The sequence below is a fragment of the Ascidiella aspersa genome, chromosome 7, assembly GCF_963924565.1.
Source record: "Ascidiella aspersa chromosome 7, kaAscAspe10.2, whole genome shotgun sequence".
Taxonomy (NCBI): domain Eukaryota; kingdom Metazoa; phylum Chordata; class Ascidiacea; order Phlebobranchia; family Ascidiidae; genus Ascidiella; species Ascidiella aspersa.
In genome coordinates this window covers 9,722,166-9,742,681 of record NC_139453.1, presented here as the reverse complement: position 1 = coordinate 9,742,681, position 20,516 = coordinate 9,722,166, and the positions used below count along the sequence as shown (strand labels likewise).

The window sequence follows — 20,516 nt, the reverse complement described above, 5'->3', positions numbered from 1 at the left end:
CGCACGTTTTTGTTGTTCGTTAATTACTTAAATCGATTAATTAAACATCTAAAAATGGCCACTGCCACCACAACAGTAATCAGTAATGCTAACAGACTTAAGCCATAACAAGACCGAGATAAGAACGGACATCATAGTCGAACACAGTTTAAAATTAAACCAAACTTGAAGTAATACCTACTAACCGTAGTACCGTCTAAATCGGAATAAGTCCTAAATCCATCGAAATAAGACCTAAATGGGACAGCATCAGGCCTAAAAAACACTTTACCTAACTTTAAACCCCATCCTTAAGTACACCACTAACTCACCTAACAATTTTCACTCTAACCCATTTTCAAACCCCACCCATTACCCACTAAGAACCCGAATCCAGACAAAAAATCCAATACCATAACAGCGGCGCTCTAACGGCGCCGGTCAATCTTGGGCAGGGGTGGACAATTATTTTTTTACCGCGGGCCGCATGAGAAACAAAAAATGCGGTGGCGGGCCAGGTTTAAAATAGGATCTTAAATTTACCCAATATGACGTCTTACTATGATGCTAAGAGAGTTGTGCGCTAAAATGTACAACAACTGTAGCCGATTTGAAGGTGACAAGACATTGCGCGAAGCGCGAAAAAATCGCGGCTATTTGGTTTTAAACGCTTTAATTTAGATTTAAAGGGGAACGTCACACATTGATGACAGATAAAATATATGTACTTCTTGATATGTTGGCATTAACCAAGTGGTCATCAAGTGGTCATTGGAATTTAACTTATGCAGCAGCTCAAGGTTAAAATACGTGAAAATTTGGCACCGAAAAACGTACAATGCCTTTTTTGCTTTTAAGGCCTTAAGTTGCCGATGTGTTTGCTATTCGAATGGACATATTGCAAAAACGGTATAAATTGGGAAAAACAAAAAACAAGACATTAACCAAATTGGAAGGGCCGCCAGGTGCGCCGCGAGCAAAATGAAAAAATAATTTAAAATATAAAACATATATTTTTTAGTTTCCTTTTAAGCTTAGCTCATTGATTTCACAGTACTTTTAAGTAGAAAACGCATTAAGACCTAAAAAGCATCAATATCTAAATTAAATAATCTATAATACAATAGTATTAAGACCATCCGACATAATACGCCAAATTTGCAGTAATAACCACGACAGAATAATATCTAAAATAGTCTAGATATAAGACATAAAAATGTAATCGGAACAAGACTTAAGTGGACAAAATAATGCCCAAGACTGCAGGGAAAGGGTATGGGATGATTAGGGGGCACTTGTCTGGCATTGGCCGTTTGCTGTCGACATTTGGGCGTCGCTGTTTTGGCCCCCGAGTTTTTGCTCCTGTTTGGGCTTATGGGCGGGTAGTTGGTGGTATTAGCAACAGGGTTGAAAATATTAGGGAAGTTAGTGATAGTTATGGGTGGGGTTCTTGGTTAGATAAAAAGTTGTATAGGCCTTATTTTGACCATTAAGATTTGATTCCGATTTCGTCTTTATTACGATTAGGTATTTTACGCCTTTTTTTCCTAACGGTCGTTTATTCCAAAGTGTATGTTGTTCTTATATTGGTCTCAAGGCTGGAGTTTCTTTACGGATATGCAACTAAAAAGCCTATATAATAAGGCCTGCCATAATCTAACAAATATTTTTTTCGTGGCACTAATTTCAAGTTTAAAGGAATTTTAAAGGCCCGTGTTTAGGTTATGTTGTTCCGAAAAATCACTTTTTCAATACCAACTTAGGGGAAATTTTAAAGTTTAGCGCGACAGGCTATTCTTCAGCGACGTAATTCTGAAGTCTATAGTCCATAAATAAGTCTCAAAAGTCTGTATCTTGAATAAGCCGAAATTTTTTTTTTGTTTTGTAGGAAATGAAAAATATCTAACATTTTACAATTGTTGGCAATCATTTTTGTCGTGTTTGACCACTCTATTCTTTTAACGTTTAGTTAAAAATCAGAAAAATAATAAATCGCGACACGCGACACTTGTTGGGAAAGGAATAATACGATTACGAACGTATAATAGTTTTGTAGTTGATTTAGTTATTTTGTATTAACTAATTTTTACGAGATAATTTAGTGCTAAAAAGTTGAACTATGGAGACGATTTTAGAGCAACAAAGGCGCTTGCACGAGGAAAAGGAACGGCTGATGGACGCAATGAGGAAGGAATCATTACACAACAAAACGACTGTACGCATTTTACAGTATTGTTAGTTAACTTGATTGAAAGAAGGGCGCTGAAGTCTAAAATGCTGTACCACAACGCACATTATTTGGGTTAGGGTAAGCGTTTGGGTGGGTCAAGCATCCTTATTAAATAATAAGTTATTAATAATACTTGACCCACCCAAACGCTAACCAAAACCCAAATAATGTGGGTTGATTGAACAATTGTTGAAACCCTATGGCCTATGGTAGGCCTGATTGCATTCCACTGCCTTCCCGCCGGAGATCTTTGGCGTGGAATGGTAGCCACAAACCACGCCAGTGACGTCATTTGGCGTGGAATAAACATTTTGGCGTGGAATAACTAGTGAATTTACCAAAACTAATTGTTGCGTATATATTGTCCTATTTTGGCGTAGGATTTCACAGAAGTTTTACCCCCAACAACTTGCAGAAAACTAGTAGGACACATGTGGATGAATAAAAATTAGTTGGTTAAAAAACTCAAAACGCTTTAAATATATTTGAGTTTTTCCCCAATTTTTTCTTACCAAAGTCTTTTATTCAAAGAGATTTTGGTTTATTTACATTTAACAAAACACAAAGTTTTTTACTATCAATGTGGAAAGTATGGCAGGTGCACCCGCAATTGTTTTAACACTATATTTATATATACTGATTAAAGTTACTTTTAATTCACACCAATTTTAATTTTCAGTTGAGAGAAAATATCAACTCTGATCACAGATTGAAATTGTTGGTGGACGTAAGTATTTGTAACATTTGATTGCCTGATCAGACAAAATAGTTGTTTAGTACAAAGTTGGCATGTAACCTTTTTTTTATTTTATTTTTCGTGTAGCATTCCTTTAAAACTTTAATCCATATAATAAACCTTGAACCCAGCATAGAAAATACATCTTATTTTTATTTGTATGTTTATAAATTAAAGATGTAATTTGCATAAGAGACCTTGATATCCTAAAATACAAAACTGATCAATGAAGAGAGTTTAAAATCATATCAAAAGATTCCAGTCAATACAGTAGCATACTCAATGTATTTAATTACAAGCTGTTGTAAAAATAAAACTCTTATTTGGCTGTAGAGAGATCTCGAAGTTTCTGCAACCCTTACCGACTTGTATGAAGATAAAGATGGGATGCGCAAAGATGAAGTTAAGGTAATATCTATCCCCTTTAAATTCTGAATTTAATTTAAACACCTTAAGGTTAAAATTATTTTTTTAACATAACAATTTCATCTCAAGTATTAAAATGCATATATTTAATTACTGTATGTTTCAATTAAACTGCAATATTAAAACAACAATCATTTTGTTGTTAGATGATTTCTGGCCCAAATGAATTTCAAGAGTTCTACAAGCGCCTTAAAGAAATAAAAGATTTCCACAGAAAGCACCCAGATGAGATATTTGTTCCCATGTCAATGGAATTTGACGAGCTGGAAAAAGCGAGAGAAAACCCATCGGATGATATGAATAGTGGGCTATTGTTTTACTTTGCTGAGATAAATATTTTAAGGTGGTTACTAATATTTGGGGCCAAGTCATTGTGATAACAAGTAAAGTAGTTTGCACCAAAATAGAAAGTTATGTTGTTAAAACTGGTAAACTCAGTGTTCAATCTTGAGCGACATTTTGATTAGCATGCAGTGCTCAACTTTTACCTCAATTGTACAAGCCGCATTCCTTACAAAGGCTAAATGAGAAAAATTCATTGTATTAGTGTATGACTTCACTATATCACATTCACAACACTGTCAATATTTCTATGCAACTTGTTCTTAACATCAGCATGGCGATGGGTACTGCCTTTACAATTTATTATTATGATAATGTTTGACAAGCAACAGAAAAGTATTTTAGCATGTTTTGTTCTTTTAATAATTTGTTTATTTAGAGCAAAAATTTACATTATACTGTCACAATCTCTAAATGTCTTACTGCTACAAATATAAATCTATATATATATTTAATTATTTTTTTAGATTTGGTGGAATTTTCGGACGAGGAAGCGTATGGCAAATTTTTGGATTTGCACGAGTGCTACATGCGCTACATCAATTTAAAGGGCGTGGAAAGAATAAGCTATGTTCGATATCTTGATGTATTTGACAAGCTTTTTGAAATTCCCAGAGCAAAGAAAAACAACTCATACAAAGGGTATGTCACATTACTCTCTAACGGCGATTCCCAAACTTTTCTAAAAATTTTGCCAGAAGGGCCCTTTGCAATTATTTTAATATTTCACTATTTTTAAATATATTAAAATAATTAGTTTGATATCAAAGGAATCTATACAAAAAAAAAAAAAAACCGCACCAATAAAACAAAAAGTAAAAACTATCAAATACAGTAAGCGTTTATTGGGATAATAAAGATAAAAAGCAAGCATTACATTCAAGAAAGCTTTATTACCAAATCACAATCATTGCGGTACAATGTGGACCCCAGTTTGGGAACAGCTGCTTTATAATAAACCTAGATCCCTTTGAAATTTTGTGTTTTGTAAACAAGATGTTCTTCTGTTAAGCTTTATAATGCGCTGCCTTACATAACCCTTATAATGGATGAAAAGAATTCTGTTTGTTATAGATATGTTGGTGTCTTGCTTGAATATCTGCTCTCATTCGGCCAAAGAGTAAAGCCCCTCTTGGATTTTAAAGCAGAGTTTGCCAAGGTTACGAAAACCTTCGAAGAGCAGTGGACCAAGTCCGAGTTTCCGGGCTGGGGCAAAGAAGCAGGAAGTGCTATGGCGCACTCCGGAGCCCATCTTGACCTCAGTGCTTTCTCGTCACCAGAGGTGCTGTTTGACTTTTTATAGTTTTTAAATATATGCTGGTGATCAGTCACAGACATTTTTGAGCTAAACTTCTTAGTTTGAGTTGATTTTTTTTATCAGAGCCCCCAAATAAAATGTAATGTAGGCGAATGGATGTTTAAAACTAAATGACCACCTATGGAAGTGGTTCTCACCAAGGGTGCCACAGCGCCCTGGTGTGCCATTTATAATGCTCAAGGGTGCCGAATGCCGATAGGTATTTGAGAATTTGTAAGTATCTGATTTTTGGTCATTTGGTAAGCTTCTTGAAACAACTTTCTGTGTACGATTAGAGACCATTATATGAAATTTCTACATGTTTTAAGTTAACTGTTTTGTTCCACTTCCATTTATAGTGACATTTCAGTAAAATACTCAACAAAAATTCCAGTGGGGCAAAAATATATTTATTATGTTTGAGGGGTGCCATAAGCCATACAAGGTTGATCAGTGATCACATATGGCCAGCTAAGCAACTTTGCCATGTAAAAACTACTGGGTTTTTAACATGGTTGCTTGATTTTTAACAGGAACTTGCCTCATTGGGCCTGGATCGATTAAAATCTGCCCTCATGGCGCTGAACATCAAATGTGGAGGCACCCTTGACCAACGAGCAGAAAGACTCTTCGGCACCAAAGGAAAGAGCCTGGACAAGCTTAACCCATCACTCTTTTCAAAGAACAAGCAATCCAAAAAGTAGGCAGAGTTACACTGTGACAGTGCACGTATAGAAATGAAATGAATGTCATTCTTGCATTAGGCAAAACTGTTTAGATAGTTTTCATGATTTGCTGAATTAAAAGGTTAATTGTAACATGTAAAACTACGCTGAATTTCTGTACAGCATGTTTCCAACATGAATTTTAACATAGTAAGCACTGTGTAAACTGTATGGTATATCTTAGGGAGGATGCTAGCAAAGGCAAAGACATAGCATTCCTCGAGGCCCAAGTCTATCACCTAATGGAGTTGCTAGGCGAGCAACGACAAGCGACGAGGGACAACGTGCAGCGAAGACAAGCCAGAACTGAAGCAGAAAGAGAAGACGATGGAGAAGACGCAGCTTCAGGTAAGCGATTAACCTAGTGTTTCATTGTACAGCTTATAGTGTTAAACAGATATATATGCTTTTTAAGTGAAGCTGTATTGTTGTAATGACTGTAATCACTGTTTTGAAAGGATTCGACTTAGACTGAAATTATTTCAGTTGTGTTGTGTTTTTCGGAATGGAATGAGGTTATCCATATAAATCGTTTATTTAAATGACTGGAACCTGAACTAGTAACACTGTGAATGGGCCAAGGGTCATCCGAATAATACACAAACAAATATGTTTCGTACACGGCTTGTTTGAAACCTTTGAGCTGAAACTTGAGAGTTTTCTAATTACATTGTGAAATTCCCAACATACCAGTCAAAACAACGTCCACTAATCCAGGGTTGTCACAAAGTCTTTGGACTTATTTTGTGTGCAGATTAAAGTTGTTTGTTCAGTAAGTGTGGTTGGAAAAACATTTTTTAACGTTTTTTTATTGTGTTGACCATGGTATTTGCAAACTGTTTTGTTTTCAAAATATATTAAAAAACGTCAAGAGATGTAGTGTTAGGTCACCGGAAGATTTATTTGAAAAGTTTTCTTTTTCATAAACTGTGAACAGTGTGGCAACTGCTGATATATCTAAAAAAATGATACTCAAGTTTATAAAATTTGTTTTGGCCACCTTCAGAAAGCGAAAGTGACGATGAGGAAGATGAAATCATTTACAATCCCAAGAACTTGCCGCTGGGCTGGGACGGCAAGCCTATTCCCTACTGGCTCTACAAGCTGCACGGGCTCAACATCAATTATAACTGCGAGATCTGTGGAAACCAGACCTACAGGGGGCCGAAGGCATTTCAGAGGCACTTTTCTGTAAGTGTAGCACCAACAAATAAAATAAATTAGGTTAAACAATTTTAAAATAAAGAATTAAGATAAATTAGGTGAAAATGAAATCAATAAAAGACACACATGGCTTTAGTAGCTTTAGAGATATTTATTGTCATACTTTCTAATGGGGCTTTTAATGCTTTTGCACAGGAATGGAGACATGCACATGGAATGAGGTGTCTGGGAATCCCCAATACAGCTCATTTCGCCAACGTCACACAAATTGAAGACGCCCTAGCATGTAAGTTGAATTTGTAAATTGCTATTCAGGTTTTGTTTGACATGGGCATATGGGTCAGCTACCCCCACCACCCATTGAGTCACCTTATAGGCTGTTTTTGGCAAGCGTTTTTAGTAAAAGATTCAGTAATTTAAAAATGTGTCATTACTCATTAAAAAGTATTGCTGATAAACAAGCCCAGGGCTTCTCACCGAAGCAGTGTTTAACGACCAAAATTATTTGCAAAGGTTTTGGTCATTAGCCAAACATTTGCTAAAATTATTCCTGCCTCAAATTGTTCTAAACTTTTTGCTGACTCCGGTCTTGCCTACATTGTCCCTAAAAACTTCTAAATTATAATTAGTCTGTTTTTATTTCAGTGTGGACCAAAATCAAGCAGACCAAAAACTCTGAAAGGTGGAACGCTGAAAATGAGGAGGAATTTGAGGACTCCGCCGGAAATGTTGTCACCAAGAAAACCTTTGAGGATCTACAGCGACAGGGTCTTTTGTGAGCAAGTTTACACAAAAAGCTGCAACCAAGCTGGCAAAATCATGCGGAAACACTTCCTTGAACCATTTTCAAGGCAAAGTTTTCTTGTGGAAAATAGCCTCTAATGCTGCCCTCAGTGAACAATGTTCGTGTAGAGCACAAGTTTTGTCGGTGATTTATTTTTTCTGTCCATAGTGCAAATAAATTCCATCATTGATTTCTTATGTTCGCTTGAGTCCAGTATTTCTCTCAGATGTACAAGCCTTCAGTTGAAGCAGATGACAATAAGGACTTCAGGTCTTCCAAAGCTTTATCCCTTAACTATATATATAATACAATAAAAATAAATAAAGAGCAAACTGCCTTACCTATGGCTATGTAGTATATCAGTTATGAATGAAAACAAAGAGTAAATTGATAACAGATTAGAATAATTACCTGTTTGTTTGTTTTGAATGCTCTTGTTTGTAATAAAGGTAAAAATGCGTGAACTGTGGCTATGTCGGGAGTAATGGACTCAGTGTAGCATACATACATAACTGCTGGTATTTTGTTGAGTTCACAATGGGCCAACACTATAAAGTAATTCAGGGAAATGCATTACAAATAGCACATTGAATTATTATCTATTTTTTCATTAACTTGCCTGCAGTTCTTAAACCTTTGACCATATTTGGTTGTTCCAATGCTTCAAACAGAGGTGTCTCGGAGGTTTTTGTTGTTGTACAGAGACACTTAACAAAGGGTAATGAAAGATCTACCATGGCTTTGTGGCTTTGATAATTGTAAATAGTTTCTGTTGCAAGAATGGAAACTTGTGTAGTGGTGTTACAATGGAGGTTGGCGAATATCTAAACAGGAATTGGGTTTATTTGAATAAATGAATATTATACAGCTCTTTCACTTTGAGACAAACCTTGTCTTTTACACTCCATAGGTTGTCAGGTTGTATATAGGAGTCACATATACAGTAAAATGTTGTTCCAAGATCATCGCAATATATTTGAGCAACAAGCTTATCTGCAAGTTAGCAATCAATGTAAAGTAAATAAAATTCCAATTTTAAATGTTATCACTCAAAATAAAAATCTGTATTTTTGGTGCTAATGTTTTCACTGCACATAAGAATGGCCTTTTTACAATCGAATAAAGTAGGATGGATTGTTCATTTTCATTTCTAACTTGTTACTAACCTTTTGATTCCTTAATTTCCACAACTGCTGCAACTTCCTTCAATGACTTTGTGTAGCAAGTCAAAAAACCTATGAAAAAGGGTATTTTGTTAACCTATTCTAGAAAGCTTCAAATTACTTGTTGGCTTACCTGAAGCAGTTACTCCATTAGAAATTACCAAATTATTTACTGTCTTCAGTGGAATCTCTTTAGTAGCCGAGGGTTTCCACACAAAAATGCTTTCACTGTAAATAGATAAGATTTATAGGAATTGTGCTGATTAACAACTAAAATATCAACTGTTGAAAACCTCACATAACTTATATGGTTACCTATATTCGTCCTCACTTTCCTCGTCTTCAACAGCACGCGAAACAACTGGAAGGACTTCTCCGAAAAATGAAGCCATATTGAATAAAATTACGTAGTTTCACAATTTTCACCTAAAACAAACTTGACTCAAAAACCCCTGAATCACGACTAACGAACAACACATGGCGACTTAAAACATTATTCACTAAGTATTACTTTATCAGTGTTCGTTAGAATATGATATTGTTTAAAATATTGTATGTATTTAAACCATTTAAGTTAATATCAATCTATTGCTATTTTTTGTTTAATTTCTGTGAACATAAAAACTGCCCCTTAAAATAAATATTGCAAGGCCGATTACCAGTTTTATCGCCATGGTCGCGGGGAAAACACCTAAAAATAATCCTGGCGAATTTTAAAAGTTTAAAAACGAGTTCATAGCAAAATTAACTTTAAATAAGCAAATATGGACGAGCGTGTTCACCTGAAGCTCGACAGAAGCGCGGCTTCGGCCGTCGACGCCTACTTCGAGTACCGCAGCATCGTAGGCGACGACGACAACGGGAGACTCTTCACCCCGGAAGAGTACGAGAACTACAAGAAAACCGTGCTTCCGATGCGGCAAAAAAACAGGCTTTACGTGAGCTGGACGAACTCGCGGGGCGTCGACTGCAAGCTGGTCGGTCCCGAAACGCAGTGCATGTGTCAGCACCGCTACAAGCAGCACAAAACTGATTTCGACGCGCCGGTCAGCGGTCCGTCTGCTCTTAAATGCAAGGTAGCCGGGTGCGACTGTTCCGGTTTCCACTACGTGCCGAAAAACGGCAACCAGGCTCTGCGTTGTCACTGCAAGCATATGACGCCGGATCACCGCGGTAAATCGCCCCACGCCTGCCGGAACGCTGGCTGCAAGTGCGCCGGATTTCAAACCTCGTTTCGTTGCGGTTGTAGCGAGCTGTCTGCCGCCCACACTCTAATCATAGAAACTCGCGACGAACGATTAACACGTGGTCACCCGGTCGCGAGAGAAGAGCCGCTGTTCGCGGCAATGGGAGGATTAACAGGAATGAGCTCGCTGATTGACGGTTACATGCGTTTGGATGACAGCGGTATAGGTGCGCCTTCCCGAGAATTCCTTGAACAGCCGTCGTCGTCGTCACACCACCAACTGCCAACGCAACCCATGAGATACCCAAAAGGTTCGGCCGGAAGACCAAGGCAAAAGGCCATCTCAAAAAGGCCCCCATGGAATAATGACTTGTAAAGTTTGTGTGTTTTGTTATAGTGTTGTTATGACTTTTTGCTTTGTGGGTCCCTAGGACAAGACTAATTACTAAATTTTAGATTGGGCAAAATAAAAGAGTAATTTCAAGGCGGAATTTATAGAACAGGGGTGGGCAACCTACGGCCCGTCGATGCAATTCATCCGGCCCGCCGCCTCTAAGTCAAATTAGATGCGAATCAATTTCACATACATTTTAACTACGTAAGTTCGAAAATTCTTTGCGCTTCGCGCTGGTGTGCCCTGACTTCAAAAGGTTAACAAACACTGGCCTAGATTAACTTGAAATGTTATTGCGTTCCCTCGAAGTAGTTTTATTGCACTTTTTATTACTAGTATGGATGACAACATGTGAACTCGAATTTTAAACCAAACAAATGCTTTTTTCACACTTTGCGTCAACACTTTACTATCTCCTTAAATGTAATTTTAAACATGCTTTTAAGTGCAAAAAACACCCGGGCCCGCCTGATTTACAGTTGTTCTAACATTTTAATAACTTAGTATAAATTTTGTGCGGCCTGCATAGACCTTTCTCAGTTTGGTTTTGGCCCGCGAATAGAAAAAAGGTTGCCGACCCCTGTTCTAGAAAAACAAGTTTGTGTTTTATAATAATATACTTGTATAGTTTAATCTCCTTTTTTTATTATTTGAATATTTTGTATTATAATAATTCTATTGTATTTATGAAATTCTGACTCTGTTTGAATTTTTTGTTTCCATATTTACTGTTTTTGGTCTAGCAAATGTATGTTGGAACCCTATAAGAGTTATGTACTTTTCAAACTTTTTTGATTTATAAAATAATTCTGTGACCTTTTATTTTTGACAATGATAAACAGAACATACTTTATTTGCTTCTGCACATATTTGCCTTAGTTGGGGATTTTGTCTTGCATATATATTTAAAATTTGCACATCGAAAGACTTGAAGGCGTATTGGCGACCCTAAAATTATTTACGATCCCCATATCTGGAGGCTATGTTGTTTTTAATCTTTTATAATCATATATAAGTATCTTATTGCTTTTAATTTGTCTCAAAAAAATTTTATTTTTTTTTCAATATGGCCTAGTTCTAATTTTTGTACATAATACAACGTTTTAGTTTTATGATTTTAGATTTAGTGCTGTTTTTATGTGTAGTGATGTCACAACTAAAGTTTTTAAATCTTTTTAAAAGAGCCAAGGCCAACATTATAGCCATGGTTCATCTACAAGCCCTGCCAGGTAAATACATTTTTGAATAATTTGTTTCAATAAATTCTATATCATACCTAACAAATTGAATGTTGCCTCTTTTCGTAGGTTCACCAATGAATGTATTGCCACTGGAAACCATTAGAAATAAGGCATTAAAAGAGGCAGAAATTTACCTTGATCAAGGAGTGGTTTGTGATTTATTTCTATTTGAACAGTATATGCTCCTTTGCCTCTACAGAGGGTTACTATATTAAATAACAATCTTATTTCTCTCTATCTCATCCTAGTTGAAATAACAATTCAAATGTGATTATTACCCAGATAATAAAAAGTGATCTTGACACAAAAACAAAAGAAAATCTAACAACAAACAAACAGACCTTTAAACTATGACATTGTGTATGTGAATTTTTGCAGGATGCTGTAATGATAGAGAACATGCATGATGTTCCTTATCTTAAGAACCATGAAATGGGGCCAGAGGTGGTGGCGAGCATGGCAAGTGTGGCAACCAGTTTGCGACAAAAATTTACTGATGTGCCTCTGGGAATTCAGATTCTCACTTGTGCAAACAGGGAAGCCCTTGCTGTGGCCAAGTGTACAGGTAGAATTTTAACACAGAAGTGTTTTAAAACATTTTGGTGAACCAACGATTTTGACTTAGTTACTGTGTAGTCTAATAGACAGTAGATTTAAAAAGTCAATTTGAACCCCAGTCAAGTTGTCAGTTGCCCAAGTCAGGTCCCAGTTAAGTCATTTTAAGAGCAAGTCGACTCCAAGTCAAGTCATTTATATAAAGAATAAACGTTGAACTATTATAATTGGTCCCATTATTAGCAATAACTTAACTAAAAATGACCAGACATATTGCAAAAAAACAAAAAAAAACATGTGTGCAAAAACAAAGACAAAAACCCGATTTATACAAAAAAGTTAATTGAAAGACTTAATTTCAACCCAGGTCATTTGACTCAATAACTTAAGTCAACTCTTGCTATTTTACCGAAAGACTCCATTTTTTTAAAGCATTATATTAATAACATGTAAGTCAAGTCACTAAATTAAATCATTACAACACTGCTAACAGATATTAGTTTTTATAACTTTCTTGCAGATGCAATCCAGTTGAATTAATATTGTCAATTGAATTATATTTGGTTATTTGTCAAAGATTTTTTTAACCAATACAGGTCTGAACTTTATTCGAGCCGAAGGTTTCGTTTTCTCTCATGTGGGAGATGAGGGTTGGATTGACTCATCTGCCGGTTCACTACTGCGTTACAGAAAAACCATTCATGCCGAAGATATTCTGGTGTTCACTGATATAAAGAAAAAGCATAGGTCAGCAAAGAAAAGGCTCCGACTATAAAAACTTAGAGTGATAAAAATTGTGTCCAACCTTTTATAAGTTATGCTTTGAGTTACATTAAGTCACATTTAACTGAAGATGACACAAGTTTGTGTCGAAATTACCTACTCGACTTTCTTGGCTTTGCAATTCATTATTGAGCATACTTCAAGGCAACTGCTAATATATGCTTATATGACCCTTTTGGGCTGGGCTTATCTTTTTCAAAGCAATTTTACATCATGTTTCTCGTCTGCGTGTGATTTTTACATGTGTACCACACAAGCAAATTATTTTTTGTAACATTATATTGATTTTTAAAGCTAAGGAGATTTAGTCTTGAAGTGATATAGTAAATGCAAAAAAACATTTTGTGGTGATTACCTAGGAAAATTAGCTCATGCCATAATGAATTTAATTTCTGTTCTAAAAGTCACCTAAATAAATACAAACTTAAGCGCCGACTGTGACAATCGAGTTTTGACTTCACAAAATCGGCACGTATTGCTTAACCTTACAAAGCAGCCATCCCACTATTTTCAACCCGGTTGTGCTCGCAGCTCGCACGCGGTAACAAGTGACGTCACGCTTTCGGAGGCGGCCCGTGCTGCCGAGTTCTTCCTCTCGGATGGCGTTATCATCACGGGATCCGAGACCGGAGTGGCGCCGGACGAAGCTCAACCCAGAGGTGGGAGCCTCCTACTGTACAATAAATCCTATAGCAAAATAGTACACCGAAAGCCATCGCAAACTCACCGAATGATTCAAGCGGGGCAGGATATATATTTCGCCTATAAATACTAAAAGTAAAGTAAAATACATATACATCGCTAAATAATAATAAATTATGATCCTGGTTTTCAAACTTTAAGTTTTAATTTATTTGTTTATATACGCGTCAGCGGAACAGTGATCGACAAGCAGAAACCTGTTGCGAATGATTTTGGATTCCATAAAGATACGCCCTTTTATACATACATATACGCTTCTAGTTATTTACTGACAACCGATATACGATTTCAGAATCGATAAATGGAATTCAAACTCAAGATTTTTAATCTCGATAACAGAAGTCCAGGGACAAGTCGACCTCCCTGTCTTGGTGGGATCGGGAATCACGGAGGACAACGTGTCGGACTTTCTTGGCTCCTCCGCCATGGTGATCGGATCCCACTTCAAGGAGCAAGGATCGTGGAAGAGAGACGTTGACGCCGGAAGAGTGAAGAGCTTCATGGAGAAAATAAACGCTCTCAGAGGATCTTCCTGATTTACTTAACTGTCTCCAGTTTAAAGTTGGCAGGTGCTCGGGTAATTTGACTTAAGAGGAGCGGAAAATGTTGGTAAAAAATTGTTAACTAGAAGGAATTTCCTTATTGTTGTCAGCAAAGGTAGCCTAAGAAAAAATTCTCACTATTTTTGTTTTGACTCGGAATATTTTTTTTATTCTGCCACTTTTTTATTATATTTTTGATAAGTGTCATATCCGAACATAATTGGTGTAAATTTGGTGTTTTAGGCAAATCCGGTGAAAATTACCGTTGGTCTGTCCCGCGATATATATCAAATGGGTTGTACGACAATCATAAGATCATAATTTTATAATGCTCTCGATTTTGGACGTAGCTGTCTCTATGTCGACCATGTGCATAATTTGTCCAAATTGTGAACATGAAATATGCAACATTTTCATTTCCACATGACTTTCTTCGCTTGTGCAATGCAGCAAATTGACATATGCAAACAACTACTAACTACCAATAGTGCCGATTAAACGCAATTATCATTCTACTGTGTCATTCATTAATCCTTTGCAATATTTGTTTTGTTCTCCCATTAGAATAATACAACACTGTCGTACCTTTTGTGTTTCTCTAACAAATGTTAAATTTTGCATGCAACCTATGTTAAGTAAGGGCGGTTAATTGTGTGTAATACAATGGTGTTCCATTCTACATAACTTTATCGCCAGTAATGTCAATGGACAAACCAAATGAGTCGAATATTCTTATCGTCCATAAATCGTGTACGAACAATGCCAATGTGTAAGCAATAAAGTTACGTACTGCAAGATGTCCAGCAACCCGGTACAGTCAGAAAAACATAACAGCATTTTCTCCTGAGAAAGAAAAACTTCACGTTAACTTGCAGAAAAATCCATAAGATTGGGTACCATCGTTTCTCCAACTGTTTAAGAGTGCGCTACCGTAAAAAAAATAGAACAATCTCTTCTCTTTAGTTAAAGTGAGAAAAAACTCATCGTTATTAGGCAAAAAACTCATATATGGTCCAACTGTACCATTATTTCTGCTTTTTGAGAATAATTAGCAAAACTAAAAACATCCTTCTTATTCCGACATCTCTGTGGACTTAAAGGAGTAGCGGAACATGAATTTCAAAAAAAGCATCACTTAAGTCTCACTGAAAGTAAACCTGTATTGAATCGTTCAACTTTTTACTGCACACTGCGCAATAAACGAGGAAAAATAAAACAGAAAGAAACAAATTAACAACAAAAAGGTATGGAAGCGGAGAAACACCTTGATATAAAAACACGGCCGGGTCTAATTCGACAAATGTCAGCGTGTTGTGAAATCGGAATGGGGACGAAAACCGTTTTCGGTGGGAATGACTTTAGTGGAAAAATACATCTCTTTCTTTGGACGGCAGTTGATGCCTAAACCTTGACGATGCTTCAGCGTGGCAAAGAAAACTAAGCGTAACAGCTTGTGTAGGGCAAGGCAGCGTTTGTCGACCTTTCAAAGGGAAAAAAGCACAGTCAATTTGTTTCGAATAGGACTATACAGTATACACCTTACGCGGAACTATAAAGCCTGTATTATGCGTTGCAAGTTTTAGTAATCGGGGCAAAACAAGCTTACACGTTATAAACTTTTTAGGCTAATAATGGTAACGAATTGCGCATTATTGCTTTTTGATAAACTTAGAAGATCGTACTTTTTACATTGCAATTTGGATAGAAATAAACTATGATGCATTTTGATGAATGGTGGAGACTATTGGGAAAAATTAGTAGCAATCAAGTTGGTCCTAAATGGTCGCGTGTGAAAGCTTTACACTGTGTATTTCTACCATTAAACGAGAACACTGAAAATTTGCAAAAAAACGATGTTCCGCGGGTCGTGTAGCAAGCGTAAGAAAAAAACACAGAAAAATACATAAAAAAAGGCTGGCCCTGAAACAACTACGGATGTGTTCGACTGACAAAGGCGCGATTGCTGTGCCGGGAAAGCAGCAAGTGACACTATATACTGGCACAAATAACACGGTTCTGCGTTTTTTCGGCGCGCGGAAGAAAATTGTTCTAACGTGTTTGAGGTGTTTAGCACTAGAGGATCGAATCGAAACTCGTTTGTTCGCGAATTTCGCTAGACAATTTGTTTCCTTTTTTATTAGTTTGTTAACAAATTTATTGCCAGACACTCCTCAGCTAATTATAAGTGTTTTGCATTGAAGCTTATAAAATTTTCTTGGCCAATATTAAAGTGGATTTCACCCCTCGCATATGGCCAAAATTTGTTGTCGTTGCTTTTTAATTGTGTTACGTTACTGTTTATATATAATTGCAGGTTTTTTTTAGAGAAACGCGACAAAAAGGGTGAAATCAAATTTAAATTAAGGTTTTTCTCTCCAGCGAATGAGCGCTTAGACGTTCGCAAGACCGGGCTATAAGTTGTGTAAACTCGGGAATGGTCGTTGCCCTTTCAACGCAAGTATAAATTACGTGGAGGGAATAAAAATGGAAACTAAAAAAATAGAAAAACAGCAAATGAATTTCACGATGATGCTCACGAAAAAAGGGATAATAAAAAATTGAAATCAAAATAACAAAAAATACAACGAAAGAAGCGACTCTTTTACACTTATATTCGCGAATGATAATAATAATAAGAAGAAAACCTCCGAAGAGGACAAAATGTGGAATTTCTTCGCTCGTCAATCGGCCCCATTCCATTTACTGGAAGTACTGATTGATGTTCTTGGTGCCGGGCAGTTCCTGCCTGCCCTGGCCCTGGCGCTGGTAGTACTCGTACAAGGGGCTGTCCCGCGGCAACGAGTTGTCGTAGAACGAGTCACGGCGTTCTAAGCGGCCTTCGGCTGGTCCTAAACCCATAGTCCGCGAAGCGCCGGCGCCAGGCCGAAGCTGGGGCTGCAGCGACACATAGTGTTCGTTGAAAGTGGGAGCGAACGACGCCGGGTGGCGCTGCTGCGTATGGTGCTGGTTGTAGGCGAAGTGGCCTTGCCTCTGCTGCTGTTGCATGTAAGGGTTCGTAAGCGGCACGCGCTGTTGTGTGGCAAAGTGGGGTAGCGTGCGCGGCTGGTAGCCGTACGCCGACGTCTTTGGGAAGGGCGGCGGCTCGCGGTGCACCGGCGGCTGCTGCGTTAAGGCACGCTGCTGCTGCTGTTGGTTGTAGCCCTGGCGCGGCACAGTGGGCATGTGCTGGCGCATGTACGGGTTGCGGTTGATGCCGCTCAGCTGCGTGCCACCGAACGTGCTAGTCTGTACAGCGGCTGCTGCTGCGGGAGAGTACTTGTGGAAGTTGGGATGCAGAGTGGTGGGACGGACCGCCGGCGAAGTTTCGGTAACGGCGGGCGGCGTGACGTCGTTGTCCTGGTACTCATACTCGCTGGTGTTGCCGTCGTCGGTGCCAAAGCGCAGGCCGTCGTTGAGCGATCCGGTTGGAAAGGCGCTGTAGCGCGTCTCCGACTCGACCGTCGCTTCCTCCCCGCCAACCGAACGATCGGGACTCGACGCCGACGCGAAAACCGCGTGAGGCGGCGATTCGAAGCCCCTTCCCCCGCTGCCAAGGCCGCCGCTGTGAACGTCGTCGTCGCTTAACGACGTGGAGCGGTGCGCAATGTTGTAGTCGTCGTCGTCTATGTCGGAGCGCTGCTCGCGTTGCCAGGGCGCGTTGGTGCAGCAGCAAGTGCACCACTTGTTCATGAGCTTGCGCACGCGACTGTTTCGCCTCCGCCGCCGCTGCTTGCCCTTCTGCCCGGCGCCGAGGTGCCTCATAAAGTCGACCGGGTTTCCGCGGGAATTCGAGCCATCAGTTCCCGCCGATCCGCTCCCCGGCGCCCCGAAGAGGTTGTGGTTGGCGGGTGTTGTCCCCGAAGAGCCGGTGTGCGACTGGCGGTTCAGGAGGCTCTCTGTCGTCTCGTTGCCGGTGCGGTTGCTGGCCAACTCGTCCTCCTGCGAGGCGCTCTTCCCGGAGGACCCGTTCCCCTTCTTTCTTCCAGTGAAGACGGAGCAGAGCTTGCGCTCCTCGATCTTGCACACCAGCATGCAGACTGTGAGGAAGAGACCGAGACACACGCATCCCAGGAAGACGACGAGGACGCGATCGCTGTTGGCTGGAAGAGTAAAGGAAGAGGAGGTTAGGATCGGGAGAGGAATTTTTGTGGCTTGAAATGTTTTACGATTTCCAACACTAGCCGGGTTGACGATTTAAAATACATTTGCGTTTGTTTGTGTTGAACAGTGGTTTTCAAAGGAAGGAAAAAAAGTGTTTGAGCTTATAAAATAAAATAACTTTAAGAAACACTGTGTTAAACCTAATGCCCAGAAAAAATATTTTTGTTGTTAGGTTCGAGCTATATTCTAAATTTGTCTAAGGTAGAAAACTCTAGATTGGATCGCAAGACATGGCTTTTATTCAGAAGTTAATTTGATGTCGGATCGGCACCGATACTACGTTAGAATCGGACGAGTATTCCGATTCTACCGCTTGGCATCGGGTGTCGGCTCCGAACCGATATTATCGCAAATCCCCTAATCGCCAAAATATTCTCCCTAGAGTTGACGAAACAAAACCTACCAGTTATGTACGACGAGATCGCCATGAAACTGCGCAGGACCGGAAAGAGAACGGTCGCGTTGTCGGCGTCGCCGTTCGGCGTCTCGGCGATTGCGGTCGCAGCCGAAGCACCCACGTCGAACGACCCCGGGGTAGTCGAGTCCATTCGGCGGGGATTCAGGCTCCGATTTCCCGCGGGCGAAGCGACGGGCGGTGCGACCGACTTGGCGAAGTGGTTGATGATTGTGATGCTGCTGGGCGTGAAGGGCGACGTCGTTGTTTTGCGCTTTCGCGGAGGCCGCTTGCTTGGCCTGGGCGCCGGGTTTTTGGTAGATTTGTCGTTAGCTGCGGCGTCTGCAAAACGAATTTGTTTGATTAGATTTTGTATTTAAAATGATAAATAAATGTTCTTTTACACTTTTTAAGTATTTTTATGCGCTATACGCTACGGGTAATACAGCTTGCAGTAAAGTGTAGGTTTAATACAACTTTGTGCAAGTATTAAAATGTTGTATTCACGTTTTTAAATCAACAGTGCGAATGAAAATGTTTTTTTGAAACTACCTATATATGTGTTTCAGAAAGTATACAGTGAATACAATGAATTTCTATAGGCAAGATTTTGGTCCTCTATTTTCTTTTAAAGAACTTTAAAGCAAAATTCCCCGGGGGTTAAGAATCATGACGGCCAAACAACGCCGTTGTTGAGTAAGAAATGACTGCGCCTGCCAATCTCCGTATTTGGCGTTCGCACGTGTTCCTTATGAGCGTATTTTCTATTACTGCTCGTCATCAACCTGTGTGCGTTCATTTTTCACTCTTCGACCTTGATTCCACTGAGGGCAGGCCAACAGGGTCTTCGCGTGTAGCAAACACGTCGGAGGTTGCGCGCGTCACGACAATTTAGCCTGGCCTGAACCTCAATAAACATCAACAGCAACAACAGCAACAAGCTCGTCGTTTAGAAAGCGGAAGTCAAGGCATAGTCAAGCCAGGGGTAAGCCAACAGTGAAACAGGAAAGTCTATATACAACTTCGCAAGAATATAAAAGCCCATATACAGAAACGTTTTAAATAACTCAACATTACATGTTAAAAATGAATAAAGATATATTCGAAATGTTCAAAATGCTACCTACTTCTGTATATGGGCTTGGATTTTCTTGCTACGTCGTCCTACTACAACATCTAACCATTAGGTCTATACAACTTGTTTTACATGTTAACTGTTACGTAAAGCAGGTCGCTTTACCTCGAAAAATAAACTTTCAAACTTTCTAGTCAACGACCAGTGACGTGTTTTGGCCATACGTAACAAACCGAATCTTTGTTGAAAAGAGAGAAAATTTCATAAACGCCTATGTATAGAAATTGATGTTCCCGTAAAAGAAGGTAAATACGTGATTTGCGCGGAGAACTTAAAGCGGTAAATTTGAATTGAGAGATTCGTTGTATTTATCAGAAAATTTCATCAAACGTTTTGGATAGTGTGTTGTTGAACGAGTGAAAACAATATCTAGTTATGAATGATTACATACTGCGGACTTGCTAAGCGCCTGCTACGGCACGTTGAACGTTGTCAGTGAAGGCGGGCGCATGTTCGCCGCCGGTTGCGCCAGAGAGCGACCGGATGTGGTTCGGGCGATCAGCTTTGTGACGAAACAGTTGCGCTGAATCACCGTCATCGCGTCGGCGCACCGAGCACAACTGGCTAACACCGTTAC

General features: G+C 39.1%; 5 protein-coding genes across 7 annotated transcripts in view; 3 read left to right on the top strand and 2 right to left on the bottom strand.

The window, feature by feature from the left end:
* Positions 1 to 2,013: 2,013 nt before the first annotated feature.
* On the top strand, positions 2,014 to 7,878 carry LOC146137630 (splicing factor 3A subunit 3-like). Of its 3 annotated transcripts, none has more exons than XM_083393194.1 (11): positions 2,014 to 2,194; positions 2,889 to 2,936; positions 3,279 to 3,353; positions 3,518 to 3,674; positions 4,181 to 4,355; positions 4,788 to 4,995; positions 5,544 to 5,710; positions 5,920 to 6,083; positions 6,742 to 6,926; positions 7,095 to 7,185; positions 7,545 to 7,878. In XM_083393194.1, exons 1-11 carry the CDS (start codon positions 2,099 to 2,101, stop codon positions 7,676 to 7,678), a joined length of 1,500 nt encoding a protein of 499 aa, XP_083249320.1. In that variant the 5' UTR covers positions 2,014 to 2,098; the 3' UTR covers positions 7,679 to 7,878. The 3 variants fall into 3 exon arrangements, with proteins under 3 accessions (XP_083249320.1, XP_083249321.1, XP_083249322.1); XM_083393195.1 differs by having other exon boundaries at positions 2,889 to 2,940; positions 3,283 to 3,353; XM_083393196.1 differs by lacking the exon at positions 3,279 to 3,353 and having other exon boundaries at positions 3,602 to 3,674.
* LOC146137629 (proteasome assembly chaperone 1-like) lies at positions 7,563 to 9,298 on the bottom strand. Its single transcript, XM_083393197.1, has 7 exons — positions 9,162 to 9,298; positions 8,980 to 9,074; positions 8,850 to 8,918; positions 8,573 to 8,676; positions 8,303 to 8,507; positions 8,095 to 8,231; positions 7,563 to 7,977 (listed from the first exon to the last, which is right to left on the bottom strand). The coding sequence occupies exons 1-7, from the start codon at positions 9,236 to 9,238 to the stop codon at positions 7,906 to 7,908; spliced, it is 759 nt and encodes a 252-aa protein (XP_083249323.1). The 5' UTR covers positions 9,239 to 9,298; the 3' UTR covers positions 7,563 to 7,905.
* A 312-nt stretch (positions 9,299 to 9,610) lies between these two features.
* Positions 9,611 to 10,424, top strand: LOC146137628 (protein FAM221A-like). The gene has a single exon (XM_083393210.1). The coding sequence runs from the start codon at positions 9,611 to 9,613 to the stop codon at positions 10,406 to 10,408; it is 798 nt and encodes a 265-aa protein (XP_083249336.1). The 3' UTR covers positions 10,409 to 10,424.
* A 1,113-nt stretch (positions 10,425 to 11,537) lies between these two features.
* On the top strand, positions 11,538 to 14,243 carry LOC146137627 (uncharacterized protein F13E9.13, mitochondrial-like). Its single transcript, XM_083394402.1, has 6 exons — positions 11,538 to 11,655; positions 11,734 to 11,816; positions 12,046 to 12,232; positions 12,819 to 12,969; positions 13,537 to 13,664; positions 14,047 to 14,243. Exons 1-6 carry the CDS (start codon positions 11,538 to 11,540, stop codon positions 14,241 to 14,243), a joined length of 864 nt encoding a protein of 287 aa, XP_083250528.1.
* Positions 14,244 to 15,389: 1,146 nt separating this feature from the next.
* Positions 15,390 to 20,516, bottom strand: part of LOC146137626 (uncharacterized) — a 73,975-nt gene continuing 68,848 nt past the window's right edge. The window contains exons 9-10 of the mRNA XM_083394401.1: positions 18,814 to 19,146; positions 15,390 to 18,349 (exon numbers count right to left, since the gene is read on the bottom strand). Of these exons, the coding sequence (XP_083250527.1) occupies positions 16,950 to 18,349; positions 18,814 to 19,146 (1,733 nt within the window). The 3' untranslated portion in view covers positions 15,390 to 16,949. The remainder of the gene's footprint in view (positions 18,350 to 18,813; positions 19,147 to 20,516) is intronic.

Coding starts and splice junctions, on each gene's coding strand:
- LOC146137630 (XM_083393194.1), top strand. CDS start 2,099: ATGGAGACGATTTTAGAGCAACAAAGGCGCTTGCACGAGGAAAAGGAA. Junction 2,195..2,888: donor CATTACACAACAAAACGACT/GTACGCATTTTA, acceptor TTTAATTTTCAG/TTGAGAGAAAATATCAACTC. Junction 3,675..4,180: donor CCCATCGGATGATATGAATA/GTGGGCTATTGT, acceptor TTATTTTTTTAG/ATTTGGTGGAATTTTCGGAC.
- LOC146137629 (XM_083393197.1), bottom strand. CDS start 9,238: ATGGCTTCATTTTTCGGAGAAGTCCTTCCAGTTGTTTCGCGTGCTGTT. Junction 9,075..9,161: donor GAAAGTGAGGACGAATATAG/GTAACCATATAA, acceptor ATCTATTTACAG/TGAAAGCATTTTTGTGTGGA. Junction 8,508..8,572: donor TATGGAGTGTAAAAGACAAG/GTTTGTCTCAAA, acceptor ATTCCTGTTTAG/ATATTCGCCAACCTCCATTG.
- LOC146137628 (XM_083393210.1), top strand. CDS start 9,611: ATGGACGAGCGTGTTCACCTGAAGCTCGACAGAAGCGCGGCTTCGGCC.
- LOC146137627 (XM_083394402.1), top strand. CDS start 11,538: ATGATTTTAGATTTAGTGCTGTTTTTATGTGTAGTGATGTCACAACTA. Junction 11,656..11,733: donor TCATCTACAAGCCCTGCCAG/GTAAATACATTT, acceptor CTCTTTTCGTAG/GTTCACCAATGAATGTATTG. Junction 11,817..12,045: donor TTTACCTTGATCAAGGAGTG/GTTTGTGATTTA, acceptor GAATTTTTGCAG/GATGCTGTAATGATAGAGAA.